The sequence below is a fragment of the Amblyomma mixtum genome, chromosome 2 (genome assembly GCF_055824585.1).
Source record: "Amblyomma mixtum isolate Tamu chromosome 2, ASM5582458v1, whole genome shotgun sequence".
Classification (NCBI taxonomy): domain Eukaryota; kingdom Metazoa; phylum Arthropoda; class Arachnida; order Ixodida; family Ixodidae; genus Amblyomma; species Amblyomma mixtum.
In genome coordinates this window covers 61,741,955-61,765,857 of record NC_143013.1, presented here as the reverse complement: position 1 = coordinate 61,765,857, position 23,903 = coordinate 61,741,955, and the positions used below count along the sequence as shown (strand labels likewise).

At 49.2% G+C, this 23,903-nt stretch overlaps 1 protein-coding gene across 1 annotated transcript; it reads right to left on the bottom strand.

Annotated features, from left to right (window-relative positions):
• Positions 1–886: 886 nt before the first annotated feature.
• On the bottom strand, positions 887–23,616 carry LOC149359518 (uncharacterized). The gene is made up of 6 exons (XM_089567691.1): positions 23,542–23,616; positions 14,867–15,018; positions 11,719–11,795; positions 8,048–8,128; positions 1,690–1,756; positions 887–917 (listed from the first exon to the last, which is right to left on the bottom strand). The coding sequence occupies exons 1-6, from the start codon at positions 23,614–23,616 to the stop codon at positions 887–889; spliced, it is 483 nt and encodes a 160-aa protein (XP_089423817.1).
• Positions 23,617–23,903: the final 287 nt, after the last annotated feature.

Genomic DNA, 23,903 nt, shown 5'->3' with positions numbered 1-23,903 from the left:
TGGCGCTCGTGTGCGTATGTGTGCGCGTGTTTCTCCCTCGTCTTGTGTTATTCTGCGCAGTTTTCCCAAATGTTCAGCGGCGTATCAAAGGGCATGTAGAGTAAAAAGACTTTAAAGGGCTACTCCATTCCCCTTGACCTAAATGATTACAAGCAATGTTTCTGGAATCTTTAAGCAGATATAAAGGGCAGACATGCACTGAAAAAAAAAAAGAAAAGCATGTACGAAACTGTGCACGGCTCTACGGTGACTAATGGCGATTGCTGCATCCTCCGATTGCCAATGGCGCTCAATAAGCAGGTATTTTGTTCGCACAACGCAACATTTTGCACTTAGCTCGACGGGAAAAAGGAACGGAGACAAAAATTTTTTGCGTACACTCACTCGCTACGCATTTTATGGATGCACACTGCCGCACTGAAAGAGCAAGACGCAGTGACAACCTCTGGACAGTGAACAGATACTTGCCGTCCGCAAAATCGCCAAATGCAAGTTTTCCCTGTGGTTGGTCCGAGCGGAAATCAGTGTGTCCCTTCTTGCGTGAACATATAACGTGGGCCTTGGCTGGACAGCGCGCTAAGCGCCCCTCTCGTAGCGCTCCCCTGAGGTCGGATTCTCACGTGGTTGGATTTTCCAGAACAGTTGGCATGGGCTCGCGCGATTGGCCGTCGTATGACAGCCCGCACTCTGGCCAATCGCGTTAGCCTATCCAATTGACCGGGATGATCCAAGCACGCGAGAATACGGCCCCTGCCCTTCACTGGTCTTAGCGACGAACTCGGCCGTCTTGGCCGCATTCTCAGCATTGCATACAGGTTCATAAATCTGTTTCTGGTGCCGTACTCAGTCCTTTTTATCTTTTCACTTATCCGGCTGCATTGAAAGGTCAGGGCTGGATCATTACTGGCGCCGAGCATCTGGAAGTACGAACCAGATGATGAAAAAATTGGCAATGGCTTAGCTCTGCTATGCCAGAATATACGTAGCGTGAGGTGAGGGCGAGGTGTCCACATCTCGATGGACACCTGAACCAGAGGGAAGGCGCATAACTGCCTTCTTGGAACAGTGGACACCTCAACCATGCTTTAAGCTAAGTGGCGCTACTGGCAGATGTGCGCTGCATGCGTTGGCATTGACAACGTTGTGCCAGAAACGCGGCGCTGAAGCCATAGGCCGTCAGCGTTCGTTGTGTTCATTGGCGTTGACGCTGGCGCTGACCACTGAGCTGCCCACCGTGCGTAGACGCGAGATGCACTGCGGCACTTCAGGCCCAAAAGGCTTTGGCCAAAAGGGCTAAGCTGATGGTTCGACCAATGGGGTCCCGGAATAAGGACGCCACCCATTGCGGGTCTCATTAGGGAGCCTCACCTCTTTTATTCAATAAAGGCATGAACGCACATGGGTTGGTAACATCCACGCACACCCTAAACCATGCTGTCTTCACCTGTACTTCTTTCTCTGTCCCTCTTTTTGAACCCATTCTTCCCTGAGGGCGCACTTTAGATGCTCACCCAGAGTGCGATAACTATGGTGCCTCCCTAGCTTTGTAACCCCTTCTATTCCCACTTAGCACACAGGGAAGCAATAACGAACTAAAAGCCATACTTCTCCGCATGATGATGCTTTTAATTTTTACAATCACGCTTAGAGACCGTGTACATTTCTCGATCACAGTAATCTGTAAAATACAGTTTGCATTGCTGAAGAGTTCCTCTAATATTCGAGTTCCTCACGTGAAGTTCACATTCATCTCTGCCTGTAAAAAAAGAAAGAAACAGAAGGAATCAATGCACAGGAGAATAAATGGATAAAAGTATCAATAAGCGTTGCAGCCAGAGCGGAGAAAAAATAGGCTGACGATTACAGTACTTGGCAATGCTAAATTTGAGCGAAGCTGTTCAGGTATTTGAAGAGAGAGAGAAACAACTTTATTGCCATAGATAGGAGGGATTTAGGGCAGGTGGGCTTGGTGTGGCCCCCAGGTGGGGGCGACTTCCTGGGCCCACGAAATGAGTGCCAGTTGGAGGCTCTTGTCTGGCCTTTTGAGGAGTTGGTTCCATCCTTCTTCGGAGGGAGCTGGCAGTAAGGTTCGAGGGGGCGGATTTCCCGCGCAACCCCAGAGGATGTGTGCCTGGGTGACGATTTCTCCCTGGTAACAATTTTGGCAGACGGGGTCATATTCCCCGTCTGTGATGAGTGAAAGTCTAGAATGGCTAAGGATGGAGTACGTCTGCAACCTGCGGAGCAAGCTGGCTTGCGCTCGATTCAAGTCGGGGTGTGGAGGCGGGAACTGGCGTCTCATCTCTCTGTAGAGGTTGGTAATTTCGGCAAAGGTCTGGGGAGCCTCGGCAAGAGCGTCTGGGTCCGTGGGGCCAGCCGCCCGGTTGGTTAGTCCTCGGGCTAGTCGGTCGACCCCTTCGTTTCCAGAGTTTCCCGCGTGGGCGGGTACCCAAACCAGGTTGATCTTATGGTCGAGAGTGCAGCAGCGAAGGATGCGTGCAGCGGGGTGGCAGATAAAACCTGCCGAGTAATTTTGTATCGCTCTTTAGGAGTCGCTTAGGACTGTGCGCCTACGTGGGTCAGCGATGGCCAGCGCGATGGCGGTTTCTTCTGCCGCTGTCGGAGAGTGAGCTACTAGTGTGGCGGCGGTGACGAGAGTAGATTGTGGCGTGGTTGCACAAGCCACGTATGTGTTGGCACTTTGCCGTGCAGCATCTACGTATATTGCGTGTTCGTCGGCAAGGTATGTGGCATCTAGTGCTTGGGCTTTCAGCTGACGGCGCGTATCATGGCGGCCAGGTAGCATGTTTTTGGGGATTGGTTTTATAACTAGGCGGCTATAGACCCCTATCGGAATGGGCGTCGTGGGGTGGACGTCGCCTATGGGGTTGATGTTGAGACGGTCAAGTATGAGCCGCCCGTGTTTAGTGCGGGAGAGGCGGTGGATTTGGGCGGTCTTGTGTGCCTCTATGAGTTCTGGGAGCGTGTTGTTTATGCCGAGTTGGAGGAGGTGGTGTGTGCTGGCGTACTGAGGTAGCTCCAGTGCCGCTTTGTACGCTGAACGTATAATGCTGTTCACAGCTTCCTCGTCCTTCCGGCGGAGGTGATAGTAGGGGTAGGAGTAGACCATCCTGCTAATGAGGAAAGCTTGCGTGAGCCGACAGAGGTCATCCTCCTTCATACCTCTGCGGCGGGTGCTGATGCGGCGGATAAGGCCGTTGATCTGATTGGCTGTGGTGCGGAGGCGCTGAATGGCCTCCGAGTTTTGCGTGTTGTTCTGTATTAACATACCCAGAACGCGGATGGTGCGGACCGGAGGTACGGGATGTGTGTCGACTTCAAGCACAATAGGTTCTTGCGGGTCGGGGACTGGCAAGCGAACTCGTCTGTCCCTGACGACTAATAATTCTGACTTCGTGGAGGAGCATGTGAGCCCGTTCGCCTGTACAAAGCAGTGTACTTTATCGATCGCTGTTTGGAGGGAGTTTTGGATTTCCCCGTCAGAGCCAGAGTTGGTCCACAGGGTAATGTCGTCGGCATATATTGAGTGTTTAATGTGAGGTATCTCTTCCAGGAGCGGAGGGAGGCCTCTCATTGTAGTGTTGAAAAGGAACGGAGATAGGACTGCTCCTTGTGGTGTTCCTCGGGTGCCTAGTGTGATCTTCTCGCTGTGGAGGTCTGCAATGTGAAGTTCTGCTGTACGGTTATGAAGAAAGTCGGCGATGTAGTTGTAAGTGCGAGTGCCTACATTCATCTGTGAGAGGTTTGCCAGGATGGAAGCATGTGACACGTTGTCGAAAGCCTTGCTGACATCTAGGCTTAGGATAGTTCGTGTAGCTCGGATGGGTCTCGGATCGAGGATGTCGTGTTGGATTTGCCACATAATGTCTTGAGTGGAGAGGCCGGTCCTGAAGCCGATCATAGTGGGGGGAAAAAGGTCCTCTTGGTCTACGTGAGTGTGGAGTCTATTGAGTATGACGTGTTCCATGACCTTTCCCAGGCAGGACGTGAGCGAGATGGGCCTAAGGTTGCCCAGCTCGAGTCGTTTGCCTGGCTTAGGTATGAAAATCACTTTGGCATGCTTCCAAGTGTCTGGAAGGCGACCCTCATGCCAGTGTTGGTTGAAGAGGTCCGTGAGTGCCTCGACGGACTGATCTTCGAGGTTACGAAGCATCTTGTTGGTTATGTGGTCGTCGCCAGCGGCTGCGGTGGTTTTAATCTGGTTGAGGGCGGCGCGGACTTCTCCTGCCGTGATGTCGGCGTCCATGTTGGTGTTCTGAGCACACGTGTACCCTGAAGGAATGGGAATTTCAGTGGAAGTATTGATGTATTTGTCTTTCAGGGTAGCGAGGAGTTCCTCATTTGTGCCCTGAAAAGCGTGTATGACACGGGTGAGGTTCTTGTGAGATGTGGATTTGGTGTGAGTTGGGTCCAGTAGATGTCTGAGCAAGAACCACGAGTTTTTGCATCCTAACTGGCCGTTAAGACGGTCGCAGGTTTGATGCCATTGCTCCTGACTCAGTTTGATGGAGTAAGCTTCGATCTCTCGCTCGAGGCGAACGAGACGGAGCTTGAGGGATCGATTGTGTTTTTGGCGCAGCCAGCGAGCGCTAAGACTGCGCTGGGCCTCCCACATGTGTATGAGTTTGGCGTCGGGAGAGGGGCCATCCTCGTCCTGGGTAGTCGTGGAGGTGGCATTGGCGGTGTCTTCGAGCAGCGAGTTTGTCCATGTGTTCAGGTCGTCTATGGGGCCCGAAGTGCGTTTGGCGCGCACGTATCGGAAGGCGTCCCAGTTAGTGTGCCTGATTGCTCGGTTGGGGGCTTTGCTGTGTGTAGCCGTGAAGGTTGTGCTGAGAACATAGTGGTCGCTACCTATGTTCATGCCGAGGTTTTCCCAGCGTGCGTTTGGGATGTTGCGGTTGAAAGTGAGATCGGGTCAGCTGTCCTGTGTGACACTGTTTCCAATGCGAGTAGGCCTGTCGGGGTCTAGAAGTAGTGTCAGGCCCAGTGTTTGGGCTGTCTCCCACACTTTGGCTCCCTTACGACCGCATGCTTTGCGGGGGTAGCCCCACTCGGTATGCGGCGCGTTGAAGTCACCTAAGATGAGTAGCATCCCTGTTTGTGCAGCCGCGCAGGCCTTACGAACGAGTGTTGCCACTCGTGTACTTTTGTCGCTAGGGGGGCTGTAGACGTTGAGGATGTGGAGTGGGGCTTGTGAGCGGCTGTTCGGTAGGACCTGTACGAAAATGTGCGGAACCTCGGGGTAACTAAGGTCTATATGATTAGCTGCTAAATTTCGGTGGACCAGGATGGCGGTGTTGGGCCGTTGGTCTGGTGTCGTTTGTTGGTTATATGCGGCGTAGCTGGTAAGTTTCGTGTCCATGTAGGCTTCCTGAAGTGCGATGATGTGGGGGGTGTGCGCCTGGGCCTGCAGGGTGTGCTCCAAGGCTCGCCGCTTCGCCTTGAAGCCCCTGCAGTTCCATTGCCAAACTGTGAAGGGGGAGCTAGCCATCGCGTTTCCCGTAGGGTTCGGGGCGCTGTGATAGCGCGACGGGTGATTTAAGAATGCCGCCTGCACGTGAGCGCGCGGTTGCACTCTCCGATGTGGCGACAATAATGGGTGCTGGGTAGTTAGGAGGGGTTGTCGTCTTCAAAGGGGTTGCGGATATCTGGGGATTCGTGAGAGTATCGAGCCTGGCATGAAGGGTTTGGATGTTGGCTGCCATTGTGGCGCAGCTTTCTACTAGACGGTCAATGGTGGGGGCTAGTCGAAGGAGGGCGCCCTCGAATTGGGCCATTCGCGTATCAGCTGCTTCGAATTTGGCATCTATGTCTGCTTGTGAGGAGGGGGGAGGTGCTTTGCGCTTGTTGCGTTTAGACTGTTCAGTGTCCATGCGTGGATCACCTACGGGGTCGGATGTGGGAGCGTGAGCCACCTGCTGCGGTTGCAATTTGGGGTTTGCCTGTGCTGATTCTAGGCTAATAATTTTGGCATTTGCTTTGGCCAATTGTAGCTGTAGTTCCTTGACCATGTCTGCCAGCTCCCTTACCTGTGAATCTGGTGGAGAAGCGGTGACTTGTGCAGGAGTCTTCCATCCAACTTGTTTGACTGCTTTGGTCTCCGGCCGGCCTTGAGAGCTGGCCCGAGAGCTGCGTGAGGCGGATGTGGAACGGCTGCGAGTGCGGCTGGAAGGGCTGTCGCTGCCGAGCGGTGGGAAGGAGTCGTCCCGCAGTAGGTTGTGGTCGCCGCGGTTGCGGTCTCGGGACCGGGACTGGCGTCCGGGGTTTGTCGAGTTGGAGCCGGTATCGGCGTCAGTGACCGATGGGGAAGACTTGGGCCGAGTGGAGGACGTGAACCGGTATTTGCAGCTTCTGCTGCCTGTCGGGTGGCCACCTTTGCAGACGATACATGAGGCTTGGCACGTGGGCGGTTGGCCAGCTGGAGGAGCGTCATGTGCTGCGCCACAGCGTCGGCAGGTTGGTTTTCGTGGGTGGGGGCACACATCCACCCTGTGCCCTAGCTTCCGGCAGTTGAAGCATGCCTCCGGCCGGCTTTTGTAGGGGAACACCTCAAAAGTGAAGCCGAGATACCTCACGTAGCGGGGTAGCTTGGCATTAGCGATAGTCACCACGAAATGTCGTGTGCGGCCCATGCGGCGTGCGGCGACTATGGGGAGATCGGGGTTTCGAGCTTGGAGCTCAGCGAGGATCTCAGCGTCGGTCTTGTGACTGTAGGCTCTGTAGATTATTCCTCGCACGGAGTCATCGGGGGCTGGGGCATACGTGGCTACCAGGATGGCGTTGGAGTCAATGGTTAAACTTTGTATTTTAACATACAGGAACGCCCGTTCTTTGTCCGGTGTGCTGATGGTGACAGTGTTGTTTGTAGGATGGATGCGGACTTGATCGGCGGTTATTGCAAGGCGGCCGTCGATCTTGGCGGCGTTGTAGATGGCCATCGCCAATTTGGCCGGGCCGACTGCGTTGAGGTCGACGGTACCTTGAGGTCGGAAGACGATTTTGTAGTCCTCGAAGGCAGGCGAGGAAGTGGTCGTCGTTTAGTCGGCGGAGGTGGACGGCCGCGGGGTCGTTGGTCTGACAGGACAGTGGTGGCTGCGGGCGTTTGGGTGGTGGCCGGCGGCGTTTCCGGTGGTGGCGGGCGTCTGTAGCGGCGTTGCATTTCGAGCGCCGTCCAAGTGCCATCGGCCAGCTCCGCGGCGGTAACATCCGTGCCGGTGACTGTGTACTGCATGTTGAAATGCAGGGAAGCGCCGTCGAGGCGAAGCGGGCGTCGCCGCCGCAGCTGGGAGCAGAGCACGCACTAGGCGTGCTGAGCCGTTAGGCCTAGCTCCCGCGGTCGGACGTGGCCGCAAATCGGCCGTAAAGTTGAAGGCACTCGCCTGAAAGTGGTTAGAAATCCCACAGGTGACGCCGGATGGGTGGCGGGCCGTCCTGTGAAAAATTGGTGGCTGTAAATAGCCGGAAACTGGTGAAATCGCCGGAAAATCGCAGACCGCATATAAGATGCGTCCGCTCGCTCCGAGCGCCAGGACGTGTCCAGGTATTTGAAGCACAGGCGATCAGAGAAGAAACCCGTAGTGCCGAACGGCGGCGGCGCTTGGCCTCGGCTTAGGCTACTCCTAGTTCACCGTAGCTTAGGCCAAGCACGAAATCGCTTCCGCAAGCCGATGCAAGTTTTCATCGGCTTCCGCAAGCCCATGAGAACGATGTTATGCATGGCGCTGTGCATTTTTAATTGGCTTAGGTAGCTTTTGTGAGATTGGTTTTATGGTTTTATGGGGTTTAACGTCCCAAAGCGACTAAGGCTATGAGAGACGCCGTAGTGGAGGGCTCCGGAAATTTCGACCACCTGGGGTTCTTTAACGTGCACTGACATCGCACAGTACACGGGCCTCTAGAATTTCTCCTCCAAAGAAATTCTAGCCGCCGCGGCCGGGATCGAACCCGCGTCTTTTGGGTCAGCAGTCGAGCACCATAACCGCTGAGCCACCGCGGCGGTTATGGTGAGAGGAAACATGGTACTTACTGAACTTGAAAACTGTGTAAACAGCGCACGACTCACGGGGGTCCCAGAACCTCAGCCTGTATCTTGTGACCTTCAGTGATCCTGAAATGAAATGAAACAAGTCTCTTATAAAGCTAAAAAACATGAAGGCCGATTCAAGGACCCGAACACAGGAAAACCTGGAAATAAATCTATTAAACGTGTGGCCATGTTCTTTGCAGATGTTATTAGATTTTTATTTCACCATACACAGGTAAAAAAATGTTATCAGTGTAAACCATGCTATGACGACTATGCATCATCAACGTGACCAATATAACCGCCGTTCGAATGAGATCTATACTGAAGGAAAGTGGTGAATGTCTGCTTGTTTCAGTTACGTCCATCTCGTCGCAAGAACTACGCCCGTATACTGCCTGCGAATTCCCTAACGTCATTACTAAATGTAATTTCTTTTAAGCTTTTTCTGTCCCTTGAGATTCAGACTGCTTTCCTCATGACCACGTGTTGTCTGCTCTGTGAATGAAATTTCTCTCGAATTTATGACAACTAGCACATTTAAAGTACATGAACGTGATGCAGGGAAACAGGAAAACGCTATTTGTAAACTAAGCCTCAGCATGCACACACAAGAAATATATACGCTCCACCAAACAATCCTCGCAGGTGCCTCATTCCAGACAACACTTCTGCCCTCGACAGTCTTGCGTGTCGTGTGTCAGGGCAAGGAGGAGGAGAAAACATTTATTGTTGCACTGTATTGAATTGGGAAGGGAAGCTGTGGATGGGCGTTGACCTGGGTGGCAGTCCCTATTCCGGGACGCCATTGGCTGCCGCCGCTGCCCGTGCTCTCTGGACCAGGGCCCGCTGGGCCTCCAGGTCCGAGCTGGACAGGGCCGCCTCCCAGCCCTCCCTAGTTGGCTGATTTATAACTGCTGTATTTGTGTTTAACTGGCAGGCCCGCACCATGTGGTATAGGTCAGCATACTGCACGCAGAATTTGCACCTGCCCGTGAATGTCGGGTCTACGTGTTTTAGTACGGCGGGATTTAAGAAAGACCCGGTTTGGAGCCGTCAGAAAACAGTTTGCCAACATTAGGGACGGGGCGCTTACATGTCAGCCACCCTGTGTATACCAAATCCCTTCCCAATACCTCTGTTGCCCTGCCACGCGTATGACTAGCAAGGGCGCGTTAAATGTGGGGTGACATTACCTACAATGTTACGCCATATGACCGGCGTCAACTAGTGATAAGACAGCTGCTGAGGGCTCTTTGGGTCGGTCATTTATGCAGCTTGAAGTCTTGGTATAGCGTTTCTTCTGCCGCGGGAAAACGGAACAGTATACATGACAAGCGTTCCGCACGGAACGCACTTGGTGGCGTGTTTCCTGCCACAGCGTGGCATTTCTGTTACCGTCAGTTGTGGGAAAAGCTGCAGTAGCTCATCAAGAGTCGTGAACTCAGCACGGAGGCCTCATTACCGAGCCAGGCTTTAAAGGTGGTGCGATATATCCATCGGTAGGTGTATATTAACAGACAAACCGTTTCATTACAAAGAGAACCCTCAAGTCATAAGCTATTGTAACGGTCGGCGAGTGCTCTTCTCGACACATGACCAATGCCTCTAAACGCCAAGCAGGTCACTGCATCAGGTCTAGGTGGTGATGATGACTTTGACAAGTAGGCAGCGCAGCTCTCCAATGAAGAAAAGCAGGCACTACAATCTAGAGAGTCTGCTAAATTCATAAAAAATTAGCGTTGCAAATGGGCCTATCGAGCCGTCATCTTTCCGCAGATGTCGTCGGCTGCGCCCACTGCACGCATTTGTTGAAGATGGAGAAGTTGAAAAGGCGGAGGTTTTGAAAAGCGCTTCAAATGCCACGCTTAGGGCAGCAAATACTGGTCATAAGCTTACGATGACACTGAGATTCAGACTACTATTTCTAATGATACGCTCCCACTGCGCCACTGATGCGATAAATTTTATTTGGTAGCGTGTGGCCCCCACATCATGCTGTTTATCTTTTCTTGACCGCTGCACCACTGCGTCAGGAATGGTACAGGAAGACCCCCAGGGATCTATGAATAAATAGAACGACCAGTTCGCGTATATGGACATTATCCCATCATCACTATCCGAACAACTGCCATCCCGGAACAGTGAATCTGAGCACAAAACAGAAGGGAAAACCGAACTGCTAGCGCACCTAATGCGCATTCGGTTGCACACCGGGTGGCGGGCAACTTGCCCACTGTGTCAGGCGACAGCCCATTTAGTCGCGAGAGGTTGCTCGGGAAAAGCAACGTAGGTCGCAACTAAACCCAAGCAACCCAAGTCCCACCGATGGCAACGCATACCACAGCACCAGCCTTTTACCACTGCGCCACTGCTCACCTGTCCAACGGGTGGCTGACTTGCCAAGGTGTAGCCGGTGGTAACCAGGCGAGCACCTGGGGCGCTAATTTGGCGGCACCGCCCCTGAGCGCACCGAGCTAAGCAGAATGAGCAGCAGCGGTATAGCAGCGGTTAAGAGGAGAACGTGGTTCGAATGATGCTCGCACAGTAGCTAAACGGAAGAAGGAATTGTGGTTGTACTTAGGTGGTAGCCTGGTACCACCTATTAGGTTGTAGCTGCAACCGACAATTGACATCATGCTAGCGCACATACCCACATTTCGCCTAATTACCCAAATCGACTGATGCTGTACTGTGCTCGCTAAAGGGGCGAGTTTGCCTCTTGAGTCAGTGCGGATAGACGAGAAATTATTGCGGCACTAAAAAAAAAGGGAGATGGGCACGTTGAACGCTTCTTGGAACTGCCTCTGTAATCTATCGAGGTCATCTTATTCCTCTTCATCGTCTACTAAAGCAAGAGCTAACTTAAGGCAAGAGCTTTAGGTAATAGTACTGAATGTCTATTTCCTTACTGTTGCATACTTATACTGTTGAATTTACTGGTGAATTTATCATCACAAATGAGGGCAGCGCTGGCGTGCCATTTATATGGAATGCATTTTAACAGCCTTGTGAAAGTCCTTAACAGAAAGTATTATTTAACAGCATAAGCCAGTTTAATAAAACGGTCGACTGCCGGTTGTGAGTATGAAAATATTTATGCAAATAAACAGTGCCGTGACATGAGACAATGAGGGATACATGATCAGTGCTGACTATCAAGGAGGGTTTATTGAAAACTCGCAAAGAATACTTTTGTTCCAGACCAGGAGCGCATCTGCCAATCAGAAAGAAACACTGATACTTAAACCCTGTGAAGTATACTCGCATGCGGTCGATATCAACAGTCTTACTTTACTGAAACTCTTTTTAAAACGATCCGAAACCTTGAACTGTTGTTTTAATGAAACCTACGCACATGAGTTATTGTCGCACTTAATAGTGCAACAACTGATTACTTGTGCCTGAGCCTAGGTGACGCGGTAGTCGCGTCTGTAACATCAGAGTCTGCAGATTCCGGTCACCACGGAAAAGTGACATTGCCATAAAAAAAAAATTCAGATTTAAATTCTGCATTGTCTCTCGGCCCCGCAGCCGGGTATGCGCTTATTTGGGCGAGGGGTTTTCAACTGCCTAAAACGAAATATCATTGATAAATATCAGTATACTGTCTCTCTAACGAGCGATTTGAAGAAAGAGCACTCCATAAACAGTGACCCAATGCCGCCTCTTACCTGGCGAGTCGCTTACATGCATGAAGGGCCCCCCTCGGCCGTCATCGCCCAGCTTGGCGAAACGACGGCGTTGATACCTGTAATTACAAAATCGAAGAAATGGTGTAGAAATAAACAATACAAGCTTCAACTGTGCCAAAGAACAGCCACGTTATGTTTTAATGCCATAGCATTAAAGGTCCCGTTTTCGAGAAAAACCGGCATCCGTCCGTCCTTGTCATGAAAAAGCAGGTGGCCAACCTGCCAAGGTGAGCAGGTGCCATCCTGTCCGCCGAGTTGAGGGAAACTTGTCCATCATTTCAGAAAGAAATGAAATTAGTTTAAATAAATTCAGTGCAACGGTCGTCTGTCCACCGTGGCACTGAGCATCAGCTCATTGGCCGAAAGATAGACAGCCACCCGGAGAACTACCTGCCCAAAAATGAGGCTCATACACGGTAGCTCGGGAGGAGCAACATGGGTCTGAGAAGCCCGACTGGGGACGGCGTTTTAAAAGGCACCTGCGGGACCAGCGGCGCATCGCTTAACCGCTGCCTCATTGCGTCCGTGGTGGTACGAGTACTCCCCGCGATCAATGAATCTCTAATGCTATCATATTGTACTCTTAAGGGTAGGTTTAGCTTCGTCAAAGTTTGTTAGCAATGAGCCTCGTCCTAGTAAAGGTTAGCTTCTGTGATCGTATATTAAAAACTGAGTAATGATGTCAAGGATACGCAGACGTGTCACCATGCCCTACAGACGGGGGCGTCGAGTCGTCCTTTCATGCAGGCTTCTACTAAAGAGACAGAATAGCCTATGACTAATACTATGGCTACTCCTACGGCCTATGGTGAAAATTTCTTTTGTGTGTTTATTTCAACAGCGAGGGTTTTTCGATCGGAAACTTCTTCACACTCAACAACCGCAATCAGTAGCCCGCACAACGAGTTACGGTCTTGCAACATCTCTCACGACGAGCTCCATGCACGGCTCATTGACAGGAACACCTCCTGATGTCAACGGAAGAACTTAACACTGACGTGTCTGCGGGATTCAGCCGGAGCTAATCACACTGCGACCTTTTTCTAGTCTCGTTAGACTTTTTTAAATGTCCCACCAAACGCATTTGTCAGCTCGACGCTCTCAGCTGTAGCACAAGGCTGCATATACTATATGTGAGTGAGAAAATAAACGATAGTCTGTCCCTGTCAAAAATTGACTATACATAACAATACCTAAAAAATTAAACCGCCGCAATCCTCCCGTTCGCTGCACTGCTGATTATTTTGCTACTACTGCCTTTGAATGAGTTTTAGCTTGATGGCAAAATGAACTAGTGGTGACAAAAAGAAAACATAAAAACAAATCAGTCAAGATAGCAACATAATAGCAAAGCAAATGTTTTTCAAGTTTAACTCTCCAATCGCCATCCTGGCTACCAACCTTCGTATCCCCCCTTCCGTCCAACTTAAATCCCGCGTCCTGCATTCCAGCCGTCGTCATGTGGCAGCGCTGATGCCTCTTACGCGACTCCTCGAGGTTCCTGCGGCTACGCTTTGTACCATGCCCACCTTCCCGCACCTGAAACCCACACCAGCGGGCCGTATCTACGCCCTTCGGAAGCACTGTCCCTCGAGGTCCTTGCCATCGCGCATACCCTCCAGTTATCTGCCCTCCTTCCATTTCTACGAACACGGTCTACTCCTACTTTCAAGCCACTAACTACCCCATACAAAAGCATAGCCTACCGCCTCCACTCCAACACGAGGTCGAACTAGCGGTCTCCGAACTGCAGCCTTCCAGCGTTTTCCTCCATTGGCGTCCTGGGCATTCAGGGATTGACGGCAATGAGCTGGCCCATCAACTCAACCGCGACACTCTTCTACTGGCATCGCCGATCCTCTATATAAAACCCTCGGATGATTGAAGCGTGTGGGAGATTCTCCTTGCGCCGCACCATCAAGAAGGTTTACCTCCAGATCCGTCTAGACAAGCGCCTCAGCCATTCCCCTCATCTGACACTCACAGGGCCGGAGGCTCGCCTTCTTCATCACATCCAAATGAATATTTGACCAACACAGTTCCCACTTCGAGTTAATGATCAATTCGCTCTCGCCCTACCATAAGCTTGCTGTCCCGGTTAGTTAAGTTGGTAGAGCGACTGCTCCGGTGAAGCGGTGGTCCCGAGTTCGAACCCCGGACCAGGACGAATTTTTCTTTAACTGCGAATTTTATGTGAAAGCTGTATAGCTTTTCTTTGTAGCCGTATGGCTGCGCTCGGGTGGATGTGAATGAGTAATTGCTCCCTTATTACAAATGAATATAGTCATTACCCCTTCCCGTTTCTTTCTCTATCGCCATCGATCCAACCGCTTATGTCCGAACCGCCCCTCGACCTATGCGGGCATATCCCATTGCCGCTTCTATAGCTCAGCTGAGAGCAGTAGGGTTCCTATCTCTCCCTTCCTCTCTTCTCTTTCCATCACCACCTTGCTCGACTGTCTTGGTGCTGAAGGGAAAGAACAGCAGCGACTGATCGCCCTGGTGGTCGATATGCTCGGATTGTAAATCATACCACTATAAACTACAACTAGTTCTGCATCCGCGATCGTTTTCATCGTTGTCCTTATATTGCCATCCGTCCTTGCGCAGCTTTCGAGCTCACTTGCTTGCACCTTGGCTTTTTGCTCCAAAGAAATTGACTCATGCGCAACTAACTACCAAATGCACGGTACTTATATTCCAAGGTACAGATGTGCACAAGAAAAGTTAGCACAAGTGACGGCACCGTAGCGGCGACATTGCTCCACGCGGCGGCGCGGCGCCGTGGTTTGCAAACGAACCTGACGCTGTTGCTATAGGGGTATTCATAACCGCAGCGCCGAGCGTCATCTTTCACTCTGATGGCACGTCACCTCAGCTATTTTCTGCTCATGCTTGTACTGAAAGCATATTTACGCTGGCCGCCCAAATACACAAGAGACAACCAACGAGAAGCAAAAATTTAAAAGCTTCAAGCACTATTTGTTCATGAAAAAAAAACAATTTGATTTATTTGTTCATTAGGTAATCGATGACCAGGGATCCGCCACTAAGATATTCATTCATAATGGGATTCTCGCCCCATTCTCATTCTCAAGTGTATACGACCAGTGATTAAAGTACTTACGCATCATGGCCAAGTATGTAGTCCTCAGTAAATTCAAAATAAGTGCGATTCAGTGTGTCCTTTTTGTAATAAACACACGTCTGATTTTTGCCTTCAATTTGCTCCACAAAACTTCTATGCAACACCCATGTTTTTTCGGTCGTATTCAAAGCCTGAAGGAAAACACAGCGGCGGTTAACATACTGTGATATACGCATCTATAATACACATCTGTTGATTTTGCAAATCATTGGGATATAAAAATACAGCCCCAATAATAGCACATCTAAAGAACCTACAGCTGCTCAATAAGTGTTCTAGAGCCGAGAAAAAAAAAACGAGAAAGGCTGTTATTAAAGAAAAACGCTCAGTGCGACTGCTGGAGAAACGCACTCCCATCGATTCCACAGAGGATACCTCATAAGCTATCCAGACTACCTTCTTATCCGTCCGCTACCCTTTCCTCTTTGTCGTCTTCCTATTTTTTGACGCTTGCCTGGATAACACGCATAACACGTCCTCCTAGCCACGCGGCCGTGTATACAGCCGTGTATACAGCCGTGTACACGGCAGTGTAGAATGCCTTGTAGCGGGCCGCGTAGAGGGCCGTGTATGGCCCTATGCATACTTGGCCGTGTGTAGCCCGTACTCTTTTAAATACATTGGTTGTTTTATTATTATCCAGGGGAGGTTGCATCTGGATAGTTGCCAAGAGAGCTCTATTGAAGAATAGCCCCGCCGCAGTGGCTCAGTGGTTACGGCGCTCGGCTGCTAACCCGAAAGACGCGGGTTCGATCCCGGCCGCGGTGGCCGAATTTCGATGAAGGCGAAATTCTAGAGGCCCGTGTGCTGTGCGATCTCAGTGCACGTTAAAGAACCCCAGGTGGTCGAAATTTCCGGAGCCCTTCACTACGGCGTCCCTCATAGCCTGAGTTGCTTCGGGACTTTAAACACACATAAACCAAACCAAACCAATCTATTTAAGAATAGTGACGCAAGTGTTGTCGCCAGGTACGGACGCAAAAGTGAGCGAAAAAGGCGGTGTAAAGCTCCTCTGTACTAAGAACCTAGTAACGTTTTCCCTTTCCTTCCGGCTTTTGCACGAATCTGCTTGCCGGTTATCTATTGCCAGCGCTGGAGTAAGGCCAAAAGTTTTCAGCGGATTTAATAAAGCGATGAATTGCAAAAGTTTTGCGGCTAGACATTAATCTGTCACTGTTGTAAAAATGTTTTTCACTCACTGGGTAAATTATCCGCACAATCTACCATCACCCGGATGTGTCGTGCGCGTGCGCTGAAGTAGTGACCGTCTCTTAAAGCAAAATAACACCTCCGTTAATCCTGCAGTGCACCAAGTGGTCACAGTGAGCTAGCCACGATTGCAGAAAAGAGAAAAATACCGAGGAAGTTTGGAAGCGATGAGGAAGGCGGCCACATAAAAGAATGGCGCTACCTTCTGCGATCCCATGTCATCTTTCGGGAGGTGCCGTAGCATAGCCGTTAACTTAAGCATTCGGTATTCTCTTAACAGGAGACAGATATGTGCCTCCGTCGGACAACCGAACACATTCCTTCATAATTTAAATTGTTGTTCACCGTTAGCCATGTAACACGTACCAAAATGTTGTCTAACATTGCGGCTCTATAAAAAGAAAAATGAAGTTTTTTCAAACTTATTCCAAGGATTACAGCCGTTTGTTTTTGAAAAAAATATCTAGAAATTTCCTCTTAACATTTTTTAAAATAATAATCTAGATCTTAGCTAAACAGTCATAGTTATTTATCTGCTGGGCAGTCGGAACAAAATCCTGGAGACTGCGCCAAGCAGCTCGTAAAATCACTTAGTCGGTTTTAGCCACGTAGAACGCTCTATTTTAAAATATTGGTTACTTTTAGCTCGGACGCCCTGAATATAATTGTTAAACCAGTCAACTACTATTGAAAGTTCAGAGCTCGTGTTTGTACACTTTTCTGTCCTTTGTCCGGTTTAACGCATGAAATGCTTCTAGCTCGCAATCTCAGAAGAATATAGTCCTGAAGCCGCGAGCCTGAAGTGGAGCATGATTGAGGCCATGCCTTTATGAAACGTTCCGAAATTTTCCATCTCAATGCCTTACAACAGGTAAAAAATTTACCATATTTCAGGCTCGGGCTGGACTCGAACCTCTGCCGGAGCATGAGAAACATTTGCGATTTCCAGTGCCTCAGACCACACCCACCATAGTCGTAGCCTCTCGCATCTAGCTCAATGTGTTATAAATCGTCGCCTTCATCCCGGTTCTGTATTCTTAAATGCTCGGCGTCCGTAGGGGTACTTCCTTGTCTGTGCGATGGAGCCGCAAGAGTCGAGAAATATAAAGGCTCGCTTTGGTAGCAGTATGTAGCCCGCAAACGAGTGTGAGAAGGTGGGCAATGCGGCTGAATACGTCGCTGAGGCGAGTGGTACGGCATGTCAAGATAGTGCGGCAGCCCGTAAAGTCCCAAAAGCAGCGAGGTAAGCTGCGCATGCTGTCCACTTAAGAAAACGATTGCTAGCGGGTACTTCAAGGTGCGAAAGCACTCAGGAAGGCCATCGAAAATTGAAATAGCTAGCTCAAAGAGCTGAAGCAGCCGAAGGGAGGGCCATGTTCAGCAGCCTTACTCCCCGGCCAATACTCATGTGCGGCTGCCACCATCTCTGAATCGTTCTAGAGTGCGCGACGCCTTTCCTGCAAAGAATTTGATGCTTCCACTATTCTCGACAGCGAGGTAGACTACAAAGTGTCTTCAGCGCTGCAGGCACCAAGGCGTATGAGGGGATGATCAAGAATTCATTTATGCGTTATTCTCCGAGGTGGTTCAGTGGCTTTGGGGCTTTGGGATTCCAAGAAGACGGGATCAAAACCTGGCCGCGATGGCCGCATTTCTATGGAAGCAATATACAAAAACTTCCATGTGCTGTGCTATGTCAGCTCGTGTTGACGGTCCCAAGGTGATCTAAATTAATCCAGAGCCCTGCAACGCGGCGTTCATCTCTCGTGTGTCCCTACGGGGCGTTGAACTCTACAGTTTACAATGTTATTTTTGCGTGAAAAAATTGGCCCAGTTCGGAGAAGTACTTCCTTGAAAAGTTTTATCATGAACTGTAAAACCAGCAAGGTAAGTTGACGTAATGACATGATTATAAAGTTACCAAACTTTCTTGCACGCGAACAGTTCTTTTGTAGACATTTACAAGTAAAAAGACAAAAGTTGTAGGCCCTAAAAGGATTGTTTATCGGGTGTTCACCCGCGCGAAAGCGAAACCAATTTTGGGATTAGGATTTACCGCTAGATGCTCACGGAAACATTCAAAAGATTGTGAATACTATAGAAGCCCTCGTTCCTTAAATAACGGGATAACATGTAGAATAGCACGTTGAGTATCAACGTTTTCTTTAGCGAGAAATGACGAACAGTCTCAACATTATGTAGCCCAGAAGATAACCTCAGGTGTGAGCACTGACCTTCATTTACTCGCGTTAATGATGAAGCTCACTGCAGTGTTATGGAAAAAGCTGGACCGCTTCTTTAACAGGACTCGTCGTATTGGTAAGGTGTGCGGTCTGCGTGCCGCGTGTAACTAGGCATCGGCGTTACTTTTTTGTCTATGGCCATTCCAGCGTCATCTATAAAAACCACAATATTTAATGATGACAAATGTCTACGCCTTTTTTATATACACCTAAGTGGAATCGGGCTGGATTGATAGACCAGCGCCATCTATAAAAGCCACAATATTTGATGATGACAAATGTCTACGCCTTTTGTATATACACCTAAGCGGAATCGGGCTGGATTGATAGACCAGCCTCTAGCCCGGAAGCGTATTCCCAGCTTTGGTTGTGAGTTTCGGTTCCGGCTTTGGCATGCTGTCACGCGCACTCACTGATCGAATCTGACGGAAGAGCAGCTTTGTCTGCCTTGTATGCAATTCGAGACTTCTACATCCTCGGCATGTGTAGGGGCTATGCGGTTGAGACGAGGCACCGGAAGCGAATCTTCGAGGACAATATTGGGTTCATGTGCGAACCTCTGAAAAGCTTATCGCGCCGCTGAGAAAGGCTTCGTCTGCTTTGTTGAAGTGATTTGGAAGCTCCTCTAAATGCATTCGCAGACGATTTTTGTGGATATACTTCATACGGGGCAGCACGAAACGTAAGTTAAAAAAATTGTAAAAGTACCGTAAAGAAACAGAAGCAGCATTTCTGCGGGTCGCCTAGAGGAGGCTAGGTTGTTTTCATTCCGAATTATACATTGAGTTACTCAAGGTAATGTCATTGCCTTTCCGCCATTTGACATACGGAAAAAAATTCACCTATGTAGTGGTAGGGCACCAAAAGAAGCTTCCAAAGGCATGATCTGCGAGATTGCTGTTCATTAGAAAGGCGCTTTACGCGCTAAAAAAGAACCTGGCAAAAAAAAAAAGCCTTAGCGGCTACAGCCCATACTCTAAACTTCTATGGGCGCAACCGCAGTAGCTATCATCGAGTGAAGGTGTGCTTTATCCACTCTTTGTTTAGAGGACAGAAATCTGTTGATATTGGAGATATTGTTTCTCGAAATTTATCGGTATCTGTCAACGATCGCCATCTTTCCAAATGAAGCGCTTGAGTATATCTTCAATAGCTCAGCGGTGGCTCAGTCGTTATGGTGCTCGGCTGCTGACCCAAAAGACGCGGGTTCGATCCCGGCCGCGGCGGCTAGAATTTCTTTGGAGGAGAAATTCTAGAGGCCCGTGTACTGTGCGATGTCAGTGCACGTTAAAGAACCCCAGGTGGTCGAAATTTCCGGAGCCCTCCACTACGGCGTCTCTCATAGCCTTAGTCGCTTTGGGACGTTAAACCCCATAAACCAACCAACCATCAAAATTCAGTTATCTTCCATTAAACAAATTATTGACTGGACTCATTAGGCGAGTATTTAAGTGAGGTAAAGCTACTTTTGCTCAAGGTGTTAAGTAACAATGTTGTTTGAGTATAATTTGTTTTACATCATTAGCTTTTTCTTTTTACTTTTCCCTCATAAAACTTGAAACACCCTCCCATCCCGTATTGTTATCCGATTTCTTTTTCCATAGAGTGCTCTACAGCCCCAAAATTTCGCCTCCATCGAAATTCGAGCACCACGGCCGGGATCGAACCCGCGTCTTTCGGGTCAGCAGCCGAGCACCTTAACCAGTTTGTTATATCCGAGATGGCCACTCGTGACTGCAGTCCTCATTTCCGCTTGCACAGACCTTTCTAATGCTGCCCAATTAATAATACAATGCAATGTCACCAAGAAACTACAAACAAAAATTTAAATACATGACAACTAAAAACAAAGCGTTCGAAAGTTGGGAACATATTATTCAGGCACTACACAACATCGGAAGGCAAGAATAATTCTTGTGGTCATAAATTATCGATAATCTGAACGAAACGACAGCTGTCAGTTGATACAATAGCTGGTAACATGTTGCAATTTAAAACTGTTTCTTGAAATGTGAATTTTTTGTAATGTGTCCGAAAAAATTTTTCTCAAGTTTGATTTCTGTGGTTCCTCGTACCTCAGTCGTGGTAGGTGGACTTATTATAGTTAAATTAACCTTCATATCTTAAGTTGTTTAAAGTGCATGCCTCAGTTTCAACCGCTTTTCTCCGCCTTTTCTCGGGAGGTTCGATTCTGACGCAAGCCTTCATCTACCTCACACTAGCTCCCGCGAATATCAAGCTTAAACTTCCTAACACAACACCACCCTGCTTCGATTTCTTGGATGAGACATCTGACGGTTTTCCCACAAGGTGCACGTGTACTCTAAGTGCGCGTGGTCTCTCTAGGCTTTGACACGCCAACGTTTTGGCATGTGAGGAGTGATTCTAAGGTTCCGCATGACCAACTTAAATATATTGCCTCTGGTTTCTTGCTTTGCTGATTGTATGCTGAATAAAGACCAGATCGTGTGAAAGGAGAACTTAAATGTTTTTGAACTCAGTCATTCTTAGTGATAGCTTATATACACTATTGCAGCGCTATACGCGCAGCGTAAAATGGTTCTGTCGAGATATTCGTACTGGAATATGACGCAGAGATGGCATACCACAGTCTTGCTTATTCAATACCAAGTTTGGATGATGTATTTTCCTGATTTGATGAGAATTAATTATAAATCCGCGTCGTCTGCAGCACTAATGACCAATAACAACCAGCTTTCGTATAGTGCGCGTTTAGCTTTGCAACAGCTCTACAGTTTTCTGCTGTTTGCGTTGTATTCAGAAGTGGCTTCACTGTTCAAAATAATAATTTTCTCTTTGCTAATGATAATCCTCCTTTTCTTTGTCTCTCTCTTTCAGTGTTCTTCTAGTGCACAATAATAATAAAAAAATCATTAGACCAAGGTTGTGGGGCCCGCGTCATGCCGAGTATTCGAAGTACGAGCCACACTCCCATCGCCTCCTCCGTTCGTTGCCCCAGACCCTTCCTTCCCGGCTGCGGCCTAGTAAATCGACAGGGGTGCAAGCTTGATAAGCGAGGGGAGCAGTCGCTCCGCACTCTCTTGGCCTGTCCCTCGGCCACTACGGACGTCTGGTCACCCACTCAGCGGAACTGGTGCCATAAGATGTAAGACAATGATATCCTTTGTACATAGAATATTGTACGTAGATCTCATTTGTACGGAGAATATATGCGAGGTCGCCACCATCTTACTTTGCTGGCGGCACCCCGTATGAGCCAAACATAAAAGCTCGCACCGACGCCATCTTGGGCTGTGCGTACAAATGATGCTGTGGCTACTGCGCGGTGCTTGTGGACGCTGCCCGGCAGCTTGGTGCTGTTAAGTATACCTGAACTCAGAATACGGCTGGTTTTGTTTGATTTAGCTAATAAACCACATAATTCGGGTAAGGGATCGTCAGTGTTGTACTTCGTAACCAGTTGTAAGCAGCAATAGCGGCCAGAGTGACGCCGAAGGGCCACGCTCCGCTTACTACGGAGATGCCTATTTTTATCTTTTGTGGAGCCTACATTTGAGTTATGATTTACTATCAATAACTCGAAATATAGCCAGCAGGTGTACTACGGCTCGCCTCATCACATCTGCGTCGCGCACTCATCATTGCGCGGCGCGGCCTGTTTCATGTATATATATACCTTGCCCGGTGGTGTCTGTCTCGACTTAAAAGCCAGCTACCGTCGTATCGCATGAAAGAATTTTAAGTTACGCAGGTCAAATCGCTTGCTTATCGTTTCCAGTTTTTAATGAGGTTTTCCATCTGTCCTGGTGGACGCAAAATTATACGTCATGACTTTTGCCTCCTGGGCTATGCCGTGGCATTGGGCTGCCGATTTGCCTCGTCCATCTCGGGGTAATATTTTCCTAGTATGGATTCCCACCAACTAGCCCGCCAGATTATGTTATTCAATATTTTCCTGATCGAAGTCGGTGATGGTGCTGAGTGGTAGCCGCAGAAAGTCTCCCATTTGATGGACGTTGGGGAGAACTGAGCATTAGGATTGGGCACCGAAGTAAAATTACGAACTTTTGAATGTGCTATAAGAACGATCCCTAGTGTTGAGATGTTGCGTGCACTGTCATGTCTAGAAAGTTATTGTTATATTCAGTGCAAGATCCGCTTCCTTTAATTACTTTTTTCCAGATGGCTCATAACGCACACACCCGCTGGAAGTCGTCTAATTGGTGGATAACGTCAAGGAGTAGCCAGAAATTTGCAGTGCCCATTTTAGGAAGTTTTAGCCCCACCGTACAGGTAAACACGTTAAATGCGGCAAATGCTGCCGTCCGGCAAATGTGCCTAGGCAAGCCTGGCAAGGTAGCAACTATGGTAGCAACGGCAACGCCTTACCGTATTTTCCGCACGGCTGTCCGGCCACTTCAACTGTCTAGGTGCCTGTATATTACTATTTCAACAAACAAACCGAGTTCGTGTTTCCGGACTAGCCAGCAATGCGATCAAGTCCTGGTGCGGCATTTCGATTATACTACTGATAACTAGGTAAATTTAACACATAATGAAGTCAAAAGGCGTGTTCGGCGGGAGCTTTCTCCTGAAGGTGCTGCCACACACATACATACAAGCACACAGCGCCTTTTTCGCAGAAAAAAGGTTATATTGGTAATGCAGTAAGACGTAAAACTGCATAACTACCCCCCCCCCCCCCACCCCCCACCCCACCCCCCACCCCCTCAATGCAGACTTGCAGCGTGGCGATAGGCGCACGCTATCTGCTTTCTTCTTCACAGCCACTACAACAGACGCTAGCCGTCAGCTAGCTGGATATCGAAGCGGCATCTTGCGCAGGTTCTGATCGAAGTACCTACGTACGGCACGCATAAAGTAGGAGGCAGGCGGCAGAGTTGCCTGCGAGGGATGATAGAACAGGCGTGCGGCTTTAGGTGGCGCAGAACTCAGTTTAGTTCGCTTTCCCATGTCCCTCAATATTTTGATCGCGCCAGCACGTCGGATTGTGCTCCACATGAAATGAAGAAACATCATATAAAGCCGAGGCCTCCCCAGGCTCTTAGCCTTTAGCCTTGGCCTCCTCTTAGACACTGTCTGAGGAACAAATAAAGGAAAAGTCAAGTAAAAGGAGAAATCAAGAACTACCCTGCCAGACAAAAGCGGCCATGAAGCAATAAAGGGATTCCACAACATGCATCAAGCAGACGATCTTACATCAAGAAGATGATCGAGGTTGGCAGCATTTGTCCCAACGCTGCACAAGAGAACAACCAGCGTTATACAGAGCATTCTTCCAGCAAATGCAGCTGTACCTGCCAGCACCTGGAATTATGTCTAGCAACGATAAGCCCAGTGCACTTTTATACACCTTATGGAACGGAAAATGGCCGTTCTCCCGTCATATATTTGTTTGTTTCTTTTTTGTCCCAGACAGCCTTTAAGCTACCAATTCTTAGAGTAAACAGCAGGTGCAAACATCATGATGCCATTGTCCATACAATCGCCCTAGGTTTACTGCGCGGATACAATGTGACGCATTGAGAGCGCCTATTGACTGCCTCATTGTATTCATAGAT

Bases quoted from the DNA above. Each gene is read 5' to 3' on its own strand.
- LOC149359518 (XM_089567691.1), bottom strand. From the start codon at position 23,616: ATGCTCTGTATAACGCTGGTTGTTCTCTTGTGCAGCGTTGGGACAAAT. The intron at 1,757-8,047 runs GTAAGTACCATG...CTTTTTTTACAG, and splicing joins TTACACAGTTTTCAAGTTCA to GCAGAGATGAATGTGAACTT. The intron at 918-1,689 runs GTATTTTACAGA...TCGTACTTCCAG, and splicing joins ACTCTTCAGCAATGCAAACT to ATGCTCGGCGCCAGTAATGA.